The following is a 16,610-nucleotide window of genomic DNA, read 5'->3' as shown; positions in this document are numbered from 1 at the left end:
TTGCTGAAGACCGGCAGTGGAGACAGAACTGTGCAATTCAATCGCATTAGAACCTCTACACTCCTCCAGGAACAAGACGCCCTGATCGATTTACTGATTCATTGACCATGCCTCGCAAATTTCGTGTTCTTCTCAAACATCGGCCATTCCCCTGTGGGCCCTGTATGGCTGTACAAGCCTTCGGCCACCTCGGCCAGCCATCCGAGATCGAGCTGCCGGACAAGCTGACGGCGTCGTTGTGTTGCCGGAGCTCCGCTGGTTCCATTTTTGTGGTTACCCACCACCTGCGACCACCCCAGCACCGGTGACCACCTCCGCCATTGAGGAGAAGAAACAGCAGCGGGATATGGCAGCCAATTCTTTGAGCAGGTTGGCGAAAAAATGCACGGCCACCGTCAGGCTGGACTGGGCTGGCCAATTTGTTGGTTACCATCCAAGCAGTGCCCGAATGTCGCGGGCGTGCCAAAAAGTTGGTGAACCCAGCTTTGGCCAGAAACCAAACGTACCCGACCACGCCGAATACACCAATTTTGCCGAGTTTGCACGTTCTCAATGTTTTTAGGACGCAAAACAGTTCAGTGCAACGACGTCATAAACTGGCATCGAAATTACAGAGTACCGTTTTAATTTATGCAAATTCTCAAAAACTACAAATTTGCAAGCTCGGTGATATTCTTCCGAGATCGAGAACCGTAGAAACACGACTATACACCAAGGCTTGTCTTCTGCTCTTCTTCAAATAACGATTGCGTCTTTCACTTTCAAAAAAACGATTGCGCCTTCTCCGATTCCCCCAAATATTGTTTGCAGTGATTATGTAATTCCGGTCATCGGGCGATGATTTCTTCACGACTGTGGCAGATACTTACGGAGATCTGCAGAATCGATTATTAACGAAGATTTTTATACTGCTGCACACGAAAACAAAAAACACTTGAGAAAACTTGTGTTTGCAAAAATAACAAGGAATGTTCAATGGATCAGATTTCTGGCTTGGAATCCTCTGATAAGGATTGCATGTGCGCACAGTATAATCAGAGTCGATCATTTGGGGAAAGGATCGTCATATCCATTCACTTATTAAATTAACCAGGAAACTTAATCTACAAAGCAAAACTGAGAAGAAAAAAATAGGCAACAAAAACAAAACGGTTATAAGATGGATCAGATTTCTGGCTTGGAATCCTGATGGGACTACATTTGCGCACAGTATAATCATAGTCGATCATTTAGGGAAAGGATCCTCACTTCCAATTCATTGACAAAAACAATCAAAATCTAAGAATAAAGAGTTTATAATGAGGGGGATAAAAGACAAGATGGATCAGATTTCTGGCTTGGAATCCTGATGGGATTACATTTGCGCACAGTATAATCATAGTCGATAATTTGGGGAAAGGATCCTCACATCCACACAATTTTTGTTTAGCAAAAAAAATTAGAACCGGAAATCTAAACTGGAAAACAAGCAAAGAGAAACCAAAAAAAGGGTGAAAATTACAAGAGATGGATCAGATTTCTGGCTTGGAATCCTCTGATAAAGGACTACATTTGCGCACATTATAATCATAGTCGATCATCTGGGGAAAGGATCCTCACTTCCATCGTTACTGGGAACACAACGGGCTATCTCAGATCAACGCAAAACCAAACGGAAAATAAATCAAAACGCGAGGAATCGACAATCGAAGAGAAAGAGCAGATCTGAGAAAGAGAAAAGGCGGTGCGACGAACACAAGGCCGCCGCGTACAAAGAATAGAGGCACAGCTTCTGCCGGCTGCGGTCCGGAGGTGCGGCTTATATTGAGGTGCGGGCGGAGGGAAACCCTAGCTCGCATCGGATTCTGATGGACGGAGGACAACGAGCCACGTAGTTGGGTCGAAATCGAATAGGAGTCCAATAGCGGCGAGGTGGCCGTGTTACCAGGCCCGCTCTCAACCAAACCGGCCCAACAATGGGGTAACACGGCCATTGGATATTCTGGGCCCAGTGGCACATCGCCCTTGATATTCTGTTGAGTTTTTTTTTATGAACTATGTTTGAGAAAACTGGAATCCAGAAAAACTTAGTGCACATGCCAACTAGTATTTCTTGCGACAGTAAAATCGAAATAAAAGTCGAAAAATCAACCGAGAGTCATGAACAAGTAAGATATACTCCACTACAGGCTTACAAAATTCAGCTGGGTGAAAGGAATTGCAGAAAATGCATAAGTATCTGACTAGAATTAATTAAGGTGCCCATCTAAAATAACGATGAAGCCTAATCTAATTTATCGATCAGCTAGCTACAGACACAGGTCTTCAGTGGCCAGAAGCCCACGATTGACAACAACGGCGGCGCCGGCAGATGGACGACAGGTGCGTTCGTGTCTTCCAAAAATGACGACGAAGGATGCATTCGCGCGCGCGGCGGCGAACTCTCGCGCCAGCTAGAGCCACGGCTCCGGCACCGGAAGCGAGTCCACGAACCGGGCGAGGTCTCTGCTCAGAACCGCGTTGGACTTGACGGCGATGTCCTCGGCCATGGCGTCCACCAGCTTCCTCGGCACCAGGCACTTCCCTTCCCCGGCCAGCCGCTCCTGCACCCCGCCCGAGGCGAGCAGCGCGCGCATAATCTCCTCATCCTCCTGCCGCTGAAACCAAACAAGAAGCGTAGGAGTACACGGTTGAGGGATTGATTCATCAAGCTGGACCAATATCTTGCGTAATGCAGTTGCAGCGGTTTACTGTACCTGGTAGATGTCGATGGTGCGCATGAGCGCGAGCACGCCGACCTGCGCCTGGAGGACCCTGACGTGGCGGCCGGCCTCGCGCAGCATCTCGGCGGTGTTGAGCCTGCGGCCGCCGGGCACCAGCCGCGACAGCTCCCCCGTCTTCTCGCTGATCCGCTTCCGCCGCTCCCTGGCCGCCGCGCTCGGCGCCGACTGGCACCCATTGGTGGTGGCGCCCGCGACTTTCTTCGCGTCCGCCACCGCCGCCGCCCCGCGCATAAACAACGGCGCCGGAGCCATCTGCATCGGAGGCGGCCTAAGTGGCATGAGGAAATCGGGCGTCGCTGCCGCCGGCTGTGCCTGCTCGTGGTCACCGTCACCATTGCTCCAATGCAGGGCGCGGTGGCTGCCGCCATTACCAGCCGAGCACGAGTTGAGCCAAGCGTCGTTGCCGAGACCGGCCCCTCGCGGAATCTTGCCGCAGCGAATGTTGCCGTCGTCGTCGGGGAGAGGGGGTGATGGGTTGAGATCGAGGAAGTGGTCGATGCGTGAGTTCACGGCGGGGTCGTGGACAAAGCCGAGGAGCGCGTCGGCGACCTCGGATGACTCGTCCTGCAGGAAGCTCATGCTCGGGGCGTCAAGGTGGCGAAGCAGCGGGTGGAAGAAGCTCAGCGCCATGGACACACTGGACTGGAGCGTGCGTGCTGCGAGAGGGCGTTCGGTTAATGCTCTTGGCCGGATGCTACGGCGCGGCAGAGCTCAACCGCATTTAGACAGGAGTAAAAGAGAGAGAGTTTACGAGCGGAGGATGGAGTCTTGGCCGTGGATGGCTGTGCCACGCCCTCGATCGCGCCTTGGGAGTTTGCAACTGCCGCCAATCTGCGCCGACAGGCGACCTATCCGCTTCGCACGATCCGTCTCCCGCCGTTCTCTTCGCAACTCGCAACCGCCTCCCCGTTCTGTCTTTTTTTTTTGTTGAGAGCATTCTGTTTTTTTATTTGAGAAAATTCTCTTTTTTGAGAGAGAGAGGGCCTCCCGTTCCGTCAGTACGGGGCCTGCGAATTTTTTTCCGATGGACCATGTTTCTCGTGCTCATTGGGCTCGAGTGAATATACAGCACAATGGGCCGATAAATTGGCTCCCACTTATACGCGTAGTTCGATCAGCCTGGGCAAGTCGGCCCATAAAAAAGGCCCATCATGTGCTCCGCCAGCCCCAGCAGATGTCTTGCGCGACGATCGCGCCAACGACCACCGGAGTTTACCTTGTAAGCAAGACGGCGACGGGACATCGATGAACCGGCCGGGGCCATGCAAGCGCAATGATGCACAGGATTTGGAAGTAACCGGAAGTATACCAGTCCGTGTAGACAGTTGGGAAATGGGAACACATGTTCCTATTGCCCGGATTGTTCTACTGCGTCGTGTTTCTGAGCTATGAGAGCGCGACCAGGAAGTTGTAACAAAAAAATTCCACACACACGTCTATAACAGAAATGTGAAATTATGATGTCACCGCGGGTAGCGAAAATATATAGTGCACAGCAGTATATACATGAGATGCTACTGCTAGCTACGAAATGTCTTCCTGTGTGTAGATCGATTCAGAATCAATTTCCTGTAATGTTAGTATATTGTCATTTCTAGACCCTTCTCTATACCACTTACTGGCTGCGATCTTTAGGTCTTAGAGGTGCGGTACAATTCCTAGTCAACATAGTCCATTCGTACGTGAAAGGACGGAGTTCCATTCGTACGTGAAAGGACGGAGTTCACGATCATCTCAAGACTGTATTGTATGAACGGCAGGGACCATTTGGTTTATGTGTGCGTTTACATTGACGGACGGACGATCCTAGCACCTAGCTCCTCTCCCGGCTACCTCATCACGTGATCGATGGGCCCCTGGCACAACCTTGATTTTCAGGTTTTTTGGCTACATGTTTGGTCTGCTGTCATATTTCTACCGCGCCCAACTTTACTGATGTCACTGTATTTCTCATACACAAATCTACGACCGAGAAAACAGAAAATAAGAAAACCACTTGCTTTCCTGTTCTCACTTGACCAGTCATAACAAATTGCAAGTCCCATCTTCGTCGCAATTTTCAGGGGTCCATCTCGAAACAAACCAAAATTGTCTGATAAGCTAGCATCTTCGCAGCAGACAAATTAAGGATTCCTCCCCACGCATCGCAACAAAATACCTAATCTGGGGCCGTGTCTGCGCGACTATACGTATACCGGGTCCGTACGATGTAACTGACGACTGACTCCTCCACATGCCCCATGCAAGTGTCTCCCCCCGCCGTATTATACCTGCCACGATCGCCGGCCGTCACGTAATTAAGTTTTCTTACGGTCTAGCTGCCTAAGTTCTCCCTCCGTCCAATATTAAGTGACGTAAATTTGTTCAAATTTAAATGTATCTATATCTAAAAGAGACGGTATCTAAAATGTATCTACATACATATAATATTTTGTAATTTAATACAGGACGGAAAGACTACGTACCTTACGATTCGACGGCCGTCAGCTTCCTCGCTCTGATGTAATCCCCTGATATTGCTTAATTAATTACCAAGGGACGATAGATTTTGGTCCTGCAAACATGGACTAATCGTGATCCATGCGCGCGAGCGGCCGGCAATCCACGCTCGCTAACTAACCACTACGCGTGACGTCCATCCACGCGCGCGTCTGGAAAGGTCGCACAAGGACCCAAGTTTTCCTGGAAATTGTTTCGTCCATGTAAGTATAAATTTGTCCCAACATGTCTGTACTATATTTGTTTTTTGTTTTTTCAACAGTAGTATGTACGTTACGTGCTGAGATATGCATTATGACGCCGGAGAAATGGACAGTAGTTGCTATAGCTCATGAAGTCGTGATTAGCTCGACAACAAAATAATACTACGTACTAGAATATGGTGAGATTGATTACAACCCACCAAAAACACATGACAATTGACAAATCGATCGTGAATACTTGCGATGTATAAACCGAGAAGACTCTTTCATGCGTCACCACGCCAAGCCGCCGGATCGACGGAAAAAAAAGTCGACCTACCAATAGTATCTCTTTACCATTAGGGTGTGTATAATGAGTTGATACGAGCATCTATCTATTATATAATAAAAACAATATGAGGGGTACCGAGGGAAGACTCCACGTTGATCCACATCATCCTAATTAATTTGACCGTTGGATCTGAGATCTAGAGCCATAAAAGGACGTAGAAAATGTTCAACCTTCTCCTCTTTTGACACGCAACGACCGTTGGATCTGAAATCTAGAGCCATAAAAGGACGTATAAAATGTTCAACCTTCTCCTCTTTTGACACGCAACGACCGTTGGATCTGAGATCTAGAGCCATAAAAGGACGTAGAAAATGTTCAACCTTCTCCTCTTTTGACACATCACGTTGATTCGTACCTGACCGATATGTACATGTTACGTTTGGAAACATACTCCGCATGACGTACGTGGCTGGCTGGAGGAGAGTCCCGGCCGAACACAACGTAATTAAACAATTTTGCCTTTATATACGTATGCGCGTTCTCTCTTTTTTTTGTGCGTTCTCGGCGTAACTGACAGAGATCAACACGAGATCAATTAGCAACACACACATGCCGTCCCTCATCGATTCAACAGCGTGAACTACGCCCATTAGATGACTCCATCCCATGGATCTATTATATATAATATAAAAGCACAAAAAAATGGTATCAAGAGAGGCATCGTGTTTATCCACGTCGTCTAGATTATTTTGACTATTGAAGTTTATATCTATGGATCAAGATTTAATAAGTGAAATCAATACAAGAGGTACCGAGGGTAGGCTTCATGTTTATTCACACCATCCTAACTGTTTTTATCCACGTCGTCAGAATTATTTTGACCATTCGATCATATATTTAATGGACACGATTTAGTGAGTGTAAGATATATACGACATGCTAGCGATAAAACACCGGTATGTTACTATTAGTGGTAATTAAATCAATATTTTCTTTGTGGCCCAATATGTTACTATTAGTGATAATTAAGCACTTCCTCCGTTCCATATTAATTGCCACGGATTTAGTACATGTCAATTAATATGGAATGGAGTTGTACTAAATCCGTGCCAACTAATATGGAACGTAGGGAGTAGTTATTTGTTCGTGTCAAGTGTAGCATACTCTGTTGTGTGGTCAATATATAACGACATTTCAACTTCTTCCTTTGCTTCACAGGTCATGAAAATAAAAGTAGTACCGTAAACTCCATTAATCATAATCTATTCTATATTTTTGCAAATAGCTATTTAAATAGTTATAACTCTAAGTATTAAGACATGCGTCTAAATTTCAATACCAGCTACTAATGGACATCAGATACGAGTGAAAGAGTCACTAGCAAATTAACCACATACTCATGAATAAATATCTCTACAAACTCAATAAAACGACTAGCTAATTAGCTAAATTTTAATCTGAGTATCGATAGACTAACTGCGTAAAACTTTAAACTCACTTTATGATTTATTACCATGAAAAATGCACCTACTAATATAACTTGACAAACGCACGATCTATTAGTGCAACAATCGATCACCATTTTCCCATTTGAACTTTAGTTTTGTGTACGAATGTGATATATATCACATGATCATATCAGGTAAAGACCATAGGTTGGTAGGTGATCTGAACTTCAATTGATACTAAACTAACATCACCTGCAGATGATTAATCAGTCTGATCCACATCATGTAAATTGTTTAAACCATTGCTAGCAAGTACTCCGTAGGAGTAACAAGTACGTAGGTCTCTAGCTGACATTTTGTTAGTTAAGTTGGTGATCTAGGAACATGTGCATGCCTTATAAACCTGGCCGAAGGTAGTATATAATAAAATCAAATGTGTGGTTCTAGAGAGAAAACTCTATGTTATCCACGTAATGTGAATTATGTAAACCATTGGATCTTATATTTAATGATAAAGATTTATGAGTATTGATAGTATTTGCAAAACTATAACTCTACATACCAATATATCGTTAACCAACGTGAGCTACACATAACTTTGAATTTTACAAAGATGAGTTATTAATGGCAGTTGAAGCTTTTTTTACTCTAGATATCAATATATTAGTGCTAAGAAAATGTGAACTGTTCAGACTACTAATTTAATACTCCCTGCTTTTCACAAAGTTTGGCATATTTAGTTTCGTTAATGCAAGACTTTGACCAATAATAACTTAATAATATGTAATTTGTATGATAGAAACCATGTCTATTAGCAAGAACTTTTGAAGACGAATCTATTGATATAAATTTCCTGTATTAAAAAACACTTATTACTATTAAAGTAATTTTTGGTCAAAGAATGGTGTTAACGAAACCAAATATGCCAACATCTGTAAAAATGAGGTAGTACCATGTATGAGCGAATGACCGGCGAGCGAACCAAACACGTATTTATGAAATATCTCTACGAAGTACCACAAAAAAACAAATGGATATCTCAAACGATCGATCTAATTCTAATCCGAGTATCGATAGAGTAATCAAGTAGAGCTTTAATTACTCTTGCATCACGATGTATTAGCACGAAAATCTCACCTACTAATATAACTTGGGATACACACCAACCAATGCAAACAGCCGATCCATCAATTTGACATGTGAATTTGAAATTTGTTTAGAAATGTGATGCCAACTGTTGGTAGATGATCTGAAATTCACTTACATACACTAAGCTAACATGACCCACAAACAATAAGTCCGATGCAAAACAATTTATCTTTTCGAGGAACAAAACAGAGTTGGCTCAATATACTTCCGTACTTTTTCCTAGATATATTGGGTTGATTAGACATGTTTTTTATCAACCAATCATGTAAATAACACAACAATACATACCTACGTTAGTTAGAAAATAATGATGCATGATAACAGATGTTTCCCGCGCGATTGCGCGGGACACTATGCTAGTTTTCTTAACAATAAAACATACTATAAAAATCCCCATTATATCTTGTAAGCACTCATGGTAATATATGACACTAAGAGATAACATATTGTATTACACATATGCATATACTGTTGTCTTACATAAGAAAAGACAGTCGTGTGAATCATTGTAACATTTGTAAATGCTCTTAACTCTTACCCTCACGCTTCCCTCTCCGTCTCTCTCTCAACGATCAATCCTTGCATAGTGTCGCTCTGACCCTGCTCTTAACTCTGACCTTTCTAGCCAAGTTGGCTCTAAAAAATCTTTGTAGCCAAGCAACAGCGAAAACACACGAGCACCTGCAGGTAATTTACAGTGCTACTAATTCCTCTCCCCACGACGGAAAGCGGTCGATCGACTTCATGTTGGTCGAAAAGAAATGGGCAATTTCGGGGACCGCTTTCAAGTCACCGGCCGGATCGACGACGATCCCTTTCCTTTCCCCGACCGGACCCAGAGGCGATCCCAGACAGACAGTTTATTAGCCACACCGGGCCTAGATTGACTAAATTTTCATTTTCTGAACGACGACTTGGACTCGAGACGGACAAGTGCAAATGCGTGAGCGCACTGGATGCGGAGTGGTCTCGTGCAGCGTGAGTCAGTCAGTCAGTCAGGCCCTGAACGTGCAAACTGCCTGGAAAACGGAACAAGTGCACTCTACTCTACTCTATATTGCGACCCTGCAGCATTGACTCCGAGTGAGCTTCCGGTCTTATTATTAAGTGTGTGTGTTTTTTTCAGAAAAATGTCTTATTATTAAGTTGGAGGACGAAAGACCCGCGAAACTTGGGGTGGTATACGGGACAACGTATACAAAACTGTGCCAATTTGTCAACTTGCACAGAGCAGAAATTTACATAAGTCAAATGGGGGACGCATGCATGCATTTTACAGTCGGGAGCGCCACAATTTCGTGGGAAGATACACGCGGAAATGAAAGTCCTTTGAGCCAGAAGGGTCACCGTTTTGCTGCATGCATGCTGCCGCCCGTTTAGGCCAATCCAGGCCGCCATTCCGGTGGCAGCTACTGGCTCGATCTAGGCTTGTTCTAACAAGCATCAAGTAACGGTATGCTCCTATCATCAAGGTGCCCAAACAAGAATGTCCTTACCGTAGAGACCAATCGAGATCACACAGTGAGACAGTAATTAGCAGCAATTCGACCCGACCCGACCGAAGAATGTTCAGAACAACACTTTTATCTAGATAACCTTAGCAGCCATCGTGTCAGACAAGATTGCAAAACACTATCCGTTTCCATATATGGCCAGGCGAAGAAGTTTCCCTGCCGGATCCCCCGAAGGACGTGTCAAGCGCCGAGAGTGTCCGAGCCGTGAGCCGGACTGCATGCATGACAAGTTCCCACGATTTTCCTCAACGCGCCAGACCGGGGAACAGGCCTGCGCTGCACCATGACGATCAATCCATCCAATCACCCCGGAGTACTTTTGTGGAAAACGCAACGGAAGAGGAAAAATTATTAGTAAAACCCTTTCGATTGGAAGTAGGTGTCAGCTCGATGATCAGGCAACCGGACCGTGGTGTCGCTGTCGTCTTTTTGAGCCGTGAGATGGAGCTAGCAGCTGAGCAGACCGTGGGGATAAGCGTGTGGTCATTCTCGTGCAACCCGTGCCACTACGGGGCTCTCTCGCTCTCTCTAGCTTGTTGTGACAATTATCATCATAAACGGGTCGATAAAATATCTTGCACACTACGGAGCACAAGATCACTATATACTCCTACATGGCATCATGTCAAGGTCGGCCTGGTTCAATGAGTGTGATGCGACCGACCGACGGCAACCCTTCAGCCTTCTTCACTTTATTTATTGTTACGTACGCCTGGTTATGCCCATCCCGAAAATTAAGCCGGCCCGGCAGAAATGCACGCATGGAGTGCAGAGAATATCAGTGAATAGTGAGGCCGGCTGAACAGCATGCTCCACGTGAAGCGTGCCCGGGGCGGCTTGGCTCGACTCGCCGAGCGAGAGTCTGGACTCCGGGACTTGACCACGGGGCCGGCCGGTCCCGGCTGGGGTGGGTCTAATAGTAAACCCCTACGCACGGTTTCACATGGATTTTCGATTTTCTTTTGGGGTTTTGCAGCGGACCACACGGGCCGGGCTCGACCGCCGCCAGCTGCTAGCTAGACCGGCTCTCGTCGAGGAACAGTTAACGTGACCTGGACTTTGCGGATTTATAACACCGCAAACGTTGTGTGGTTACGTAGTACAGTACCATACTCTAACCAAGTCAGCAGAGACTGTGCGTATGCAACCTCCATCGTGCATTTACTGCATGATAATAATGTTGTTGAGAGGGAGAACAGGATGCATGCTCGAAGAATCCGGAAGAAAGTAGGTGAACTTTAACCATATACTTAAAAGGTAGCAAGTCTCTTCCTTTTATTTTACTTTGATTGATGACAGTGGAGGGTTAAATGACTGAGAAAATGCGATTCCGATCGACTGGAGACTTGACCCGGGGTCATTATTTGTGCTGCCCGCCTTATCGAAAAACACGAGGATTAGGTCTCGCGTACTAGACTGCTAATCGACTCCACACGCATTATTAGTTCTAACAAAAATCTCCACGCATATTGCAGCGCCAGGACCCTGAGTACCGGACCCACCTGGCAGAGCTAGGCGCAGAGCAGAACCTTTCCTTTACGGCAACTGCAATCAAATCCGACACTATAGTACGAGAAGCGCATATAGCGTTTGCCAGAAAAGAAAAGCAGAGCATATAGCACCTGAGCCCCTGTGTGTCTGTGTGCGAACCCATCTTGCCGATGCCAGTGCAAGCACCCCACGGGTGTACCTAATCCGATCCAGTCCAACGGCGGGACCGATAGCTCATCAAATGAACGGGGCGACTGATCCATGCTCACCACAGGCTCAGCAGCACTTGGATCACCAGGCAAACATCACCTGTCCACTCGCTCAACAGCGCTGCTTCTGCTTGCCGCCCACACACCACCACTTCCTGCGTTCATTAGCAGCCACTGGAATCCCAGGAAAACGAAAACCGTAACTACCTGAGGTGTGAAATACGGAGGAGTACTGCTCGCCCTGCGAGAAAGTCTGTGGGGGGATCAAGAGTCCGTGTTTTCACTTCATTTTCCTCGCAAACCCCTGCCTCGGACCCAAAAACAAACAAACAAAACTCATTTCTTTTTCTCTCCGTACCAGCGTTTAATGTACCGGCCGGTCTCACTCCTGCTCCCCCGCTCGTTCCCGCGTCAAACGCAAATCACATTGCTCCCCGCGCTCTACCTGCTGGCCAGGCCGGCTGCTGCTATATAAACCCCCTCTAGGCTCTACCGTCCAGATCACACTGCCCACGACTCCACAATCTAGGAGCAGGCCGGCCTCTGCTAGTCCCAACTCCCAACTAGCCAGCGCACACAGTAGCAGGGGATCGATCTTTGCTGTCTGATCCATCAGGATCATTCCAAGTTTGTCTGTCTCGGGCCGGGACACTGTTGTCGAGCAAGAAAACAAACAAGCAAGATCGAGATGGAGCAGCTTCCGAAGCGCGCGGCGAACTACGTGCCGCTGAGCCCGGTGGGGTTCCTGCCGCGGGCCAATGCCGTGTACGGCGACCGGACGTCGCTCGTCTACGGCCGCCGCGTCCGGTTCACCTGGAGCCAGACTCACGACCGGTGCCGCCGCCTGGCCTCGTCCCTCCTGGCGCTCGGCGTCCGGAAGAACGACGTGGTGTCCGTCCTGGCGCCCAACGTGCCGGCAATGTACGAGATGCACTTCGCGGTGCCCATGGCCGGCGCCGTGCTCAACACCGTCAACACCCGCCTCGACGCCAAGGCCGTGGCCGCCATCCTGCGCCACTCGGAGGCCAAGCTCTTCTTCGTCGACTACGAGTACGTCCGCCTCGCCAGCGACGCGCTCCAGCTGCTCGTCTCTGACGGCGCGAGCCAGGTGCCGCTCGTGGCCGTCATCGACGACCTCGACAGGCCGACGGGGGTCCGGCTGGGCGAGCTCGAGTACGAAGGGCTCGTCTCACGCGGCGACCCCACCGTGCAGCTGCCGATGCTCGCTGACGAGTGGGACGCCGTCACGCTGAACTACACCTCTGGCACGACCTCGGCGCCCAAGGGCGTCGTGTACAGCCACCGGGGCGCGTACCTGAGCACCACGAGCCTGCTCATGTCGTGGGAGATGGGCGCCGAGCCGGTCTACCTGTGGACGCTCCCCATGTTCCACTGCAACGGCTGGACCTTCACCTGGGGCGTGGCGGCACGGGGCGGCGTCAACGTGTGCATCCGGGACGCGCGCGCCGCCGACGTGTACGGCGCCATCGCGCGCCACGGGGTCACCCACATGTGCTGCGCGCCCGTCGTGTTCAACATCCTCCTCGAGGGCGCCGCTGCCACGTCGGCTCCAAATCAGCGCCAGCTGGCGGCACCCGTCCACGTCCTCACCGGCGGGGCGCCGCCGCCGGCTGCGCTGCTGGAGCGCGTCGAGCGGATCGGGTTCCACGTCACACACGCCTACGGGCTGACAGAAGCCACGGGCCCGGCCCTGGCTTGCGAGTGGCGGGCCCAGTGGGACCACCTGCCGGTATCCGACCGGGCCCGCCTCAAGGCCCGGCAGGGCGTCAGCGTGCTCTCGCTCGCCGACGCCGACGTCATCAACGAGGACACCATGTCCAGCGTGCAGCGTGACGGCAAAGCCCTGGGCGAGATCGTGCTGCGTGGCAGCAGCGTGATGAAGGGGTACCTGAAGAACCCGGAGGCGAACGAGGCGGCGTTCAAGGGCGGGTGGTTCATGACCGGGGACGTGGGCGTGGTGCACCCGGACGGGTACATCGAGATCAAGGACAGGTCCAAGGACGTGATCATCTCCGGCGGCGAGAACATCTGCAGCAAGGAAGTCGAGGAGGCGCTCTTCGCGCACCCGGCTGTCGCCGACGCCGCCGTCGTCGCCATGCCGCACCCGCACTGGGGCGAGACGCCATGCGCCTTCGTCGTGCCCCGGAAGAAGGAGGACGGTGATCAGAACGTCCAAGTGTGCGAGGAAGAAGTGGTCGATTTCTGCCGGAAGCGCATGGCGAGGTTCATGGTGCCCCGGAAGGTGGTGCTCTGCGAGGCCTTGCCCAGGAACGCGCTCGGGAAGGTGGAGAAGGTCAAGCTCAGGGACGCGGCCAGGAAGCTGCAGCCGGCGCCGGCGCAGAAGACGACGACGTCCAACTCCAAGGGGAGTACTAAGGCGCCGGCGGGGAAGAGCGGCGGCGGGCGCCGGGATGAGCAGAACCCGGTGGCGCATGTCATGGCCATGTCAAGGCTGTAGAGCGCATGTGTACTGCCGATGCAGCTAGCACACGACAGCACCATTGCCAAGTACTTGCTGTACGATTCTACGGCCTCCTAGATACGTTCTCTTCGTGATACGGTACGACGATACGATGACGACTACGACCATCGTGGCGATCTCGCAGATCAATGGTCTACGCGTTGGTAAGAAAGAAAAAGTGGAGTACGATTTTGGCACCATGCATGCGTGCCAAATTAAGTTGCACAAATTAAATAAGCAAGTACGGCGTGTGGTTAAAGGAGATTTGAACAAAATTGGATGTAAAATGGACGAGGGTGTGCTTGTATTAGTGGCACTGAGTTGTTCTTTAGTTTACTTTGTCTCGTGTATATGAAAATTTCAGTACTTACGGTGTGCATTCCAAGATGTTTAGTCTGAAAATGTGAATGAAGTGGTTAATTATTGTGAAATGATATCCCAAGTTGATAGTCCCTGTATTGTGGCATACATTTATTTACTTTTTTGCGAGGACATTTGGCGGCAAACTGGCTACTGCGATTGGGAGCGCACTCACTACCTCACTGTCACTGGGGGATACTGATATCAGCATTAGGCCGTAAACTTACTGGTTTGAACATGTACAGCCATGGTCTTATTAAAAATGGAAGCCAACTACTCCTACTTAACACCTTTATCCTATCCTAAAGGCCGTGTTGCGATGAGTGATACGGCTACTAGTTGTCACGTTGGAAATAGAGACATAAATTGTTTTACTCTCTCACACGGTCGACCATGTGCACATGGTAAATTTGGGCGGGACTAGCACACCTTCCTTCTCCCCGTTTGCAGTCGTGACCAGTACACTAAAAGAGAACAAATGGAGAACACGAGGTCAAAAGAAGACTTAACAAATTTTTTCTCACAACTTGCCTTCTTCCTACTTCCTAGTAATCCAAATCCACCAACAAATAGCAGCAAGACGGGTTACATAGAACCTATAATCATAAAGCAGAAAAGCATGAAACCAGGTAATATCATGCCAAATATGATCAAGACACAAAGTATCCCCAGAAAGGATTATAAAGTTCTCCAAACAATATGGACCATAGGACAAGTGAAAAACAAGTGTTGAGTAGTTTCAACTTGATGACATAGACATAGATAGGATTAGGTAAACTTGGCAGATTTACCAGGAACACTGGAAACTTCATCACCCAGAAGAATAAGGAATACACACTTAGGTTCTGCACAGTGCAAGACCGTTGATGTGCGAGCATAGGGGTAAGCCCGCGCAAACGGTGTCGCGATCATTTGGAAGTTAGGTTTTTCAAATAACATACTCCTTTGCTAAATACTATAAGAATCTTAGTTTTGTTCCGAGTCAAAGTTTTCCAAATTAGTTTATTACATCCATCATTATGTATATTATCATAATGCACTTGCTCGGTATTTCAGATTTTAGTTGATTTTTCTATAAATTTGACTTGAGACAAAAGTTTTTTGACATCTTATATTCGGAAACGGAGGGAGTATTTTGAAAATCTTTTTTTTAGTCCAAATAATATCAAGAACCAGACCTCACAAACACGTGCATCGCTGTCTCCAGGAATTTCACATACATTTGCAAATGCAGCTAGATTCTATTGTTGTTGAAATTATCAAAGGAGTTAGCAACTAGAGTAGTTTTCTCCGGAAAAGCAGGGCAATCAGTTAGCAAAAACACAAACAAACAGGCAGGGCAATCATGCTTCCAGCACTACCGAGTCAAAACTCAAAAGTCAAGACGAGAGACAACTCGGGACAGAATTCACGTTTCACCAACGAGGATGCAAAGGAGACAAGAATATTCACACGTTTATTTTCATCTCGAACACCACTGAATTAACCTGGTTCTCGCGATGATGGTAACACTAGTACTCCATTACTTCTCTCGTGTTTCTCATTTGACGAAGAATTGAACGCGTTCTAGGAGCTTATGTGATTTGTCTGCATCATCGACCCATGACCCATCGGTTAATCAGTACTGGTACTCCTTTAATTCGAAGGGGACGACGGAGGAAGGCGACACCGGCCGGCCGGGTCAATTCGTTTCTCGCGCGCACGGCGTGAACAATCGATAGCACGTACCTCCACTGCCACGACACCACGTACTTTACGCCGGCTGCAGTGGTGCAGACGAATTGTTGCTTAAAGCTGCTGACACATACGTGCAAACTGTGGCAAACTAGCTAGCTAGAGAGCAATATGCGGCGTGGGGACAAACAAACGGCGATGCGCACGGGTTCTCTCGTTTCTCTGTCAGAACAAAATCGGACAGCACGGGGGGCCAAAGCCAAAGCCAAGCCACGAACGAACGGACCACACCCACACGAGCGGAATCGCGAAAGGAGAAAGCGTCACACTTTCGAGGATGGACGGAATGGAAGGAACTAAAAGGCGGTCTTCTGAACATGTGTGCAGTACACGCATGGTTTCTGACCAAAAAAATATCTGCTGCAAGTAATTGCCTCTTTTATGCACCGCATTACAGGGACGTTTTGCCACGACAGCACACGGACGATGACCGGTGCAGCCCGGCTCCAATTAAATTAATCGTGGCGAGCAGCTGCAGATGGAAATTC

At 48.3% G+C, this 16,610-nt stretch overlaps 1 protein-coding gene and 4 non-coding genes across 5 annotated transcripts; 1 reads left to right on the top strand and 4 right to left on the bottom strand.

The window, feature by feature from the left end:
- Positions 1 to 975: 975 nt before the first annotated feature.
- On the bottom strand, positions 976 to 1,073 carry LOC112270238. The gene has a single exon (XR_002962639.1). It is a non-coding gene; the product is annotated as a small nucleolar RNA Z103 (small nucleolar RNA).
- Positions 1,074 to 1,159: 86 nt separating this feature from the next.
- On the bottom strand, positions 1,160 to 1,254 carry LOC112270242. Its single transcript, XR_002962642.1, has one exon. It is a non-coding gene; the product is annotated as a small nucleolar RNA Z103 (small nucleolar RNA).
- A 65-nt stretch (positions 1,255 to 1,319) lies between these two features.
- Positions 1,320 to 1,414, bottom strand: LOC112270240. The gene has a single exon (XR_002962640.1). It is a non-coding gene; the product is annotated as a small nucleolar RNA Z103 (small nucleolar RNA).
- A 92-nt stretch (positions 1,415 to 1,506) lies between these two features.
- Positions 1,507 to 1,605, bottom strand: LOC112270237. Its single transcript, XR_002962638.1, has one exon. It is a non-coding gene; the product is annotated as a small nucleolar RNA Z103 (small nucleolar RNA).
- A 10,423-nt stretch (positions 1,606 to 12,028) lies between these two features.
- Positions 12,029 to 14,480, top strand: LOC100831811 (butyrate--CoA ligase AAE11, peroxisomal). Its single transcript, XM_010230956.3, has one exon. It carries the CDS (start codon positions 12,235 to 12,237, stop codon positions 14,023 to 14,025), a length of 1,791 nt encoding a protein of 596 aa, XP_010229258.1. The 5' UTR covers positions 12,029 to 12,234; the 3' UTR covers positions 14,026 to 14,480.
- Positions 14,481 to 16,610: the final 2,130 nt, after the last annotated feature.

Source organism: Brachypodium distachyon, chromosome 1 (genome assembly GCF_000005505.3).
Source record: "Brachypodium distachyon strain Bd21 chromosome 1, Brachypodium_distachyon_v3.0, whole genome shotgun sequence".
Lineage (NCBI taxonomy): Eukaryota > Viridiplantae > Streptophyta > Magnoliopsida > Poales > Poaceae > Brachypodium > Brachypodium distachyon.
Note: the sequence above shows the minus strand (reverse complement) of the source record. Positions and strands in the feature narration are given on the sequence as shown.

Bases quoted from the DNA above. Each gene is read 5' to 3' on its own strand.
- LOC100831811 (XM_010230956.3), top strand. From the start codon at position 12,235: ATGGAGCAGCTTCCGAAGCGCGCGGCGAACTACGTGCCGCTGAGCCCG.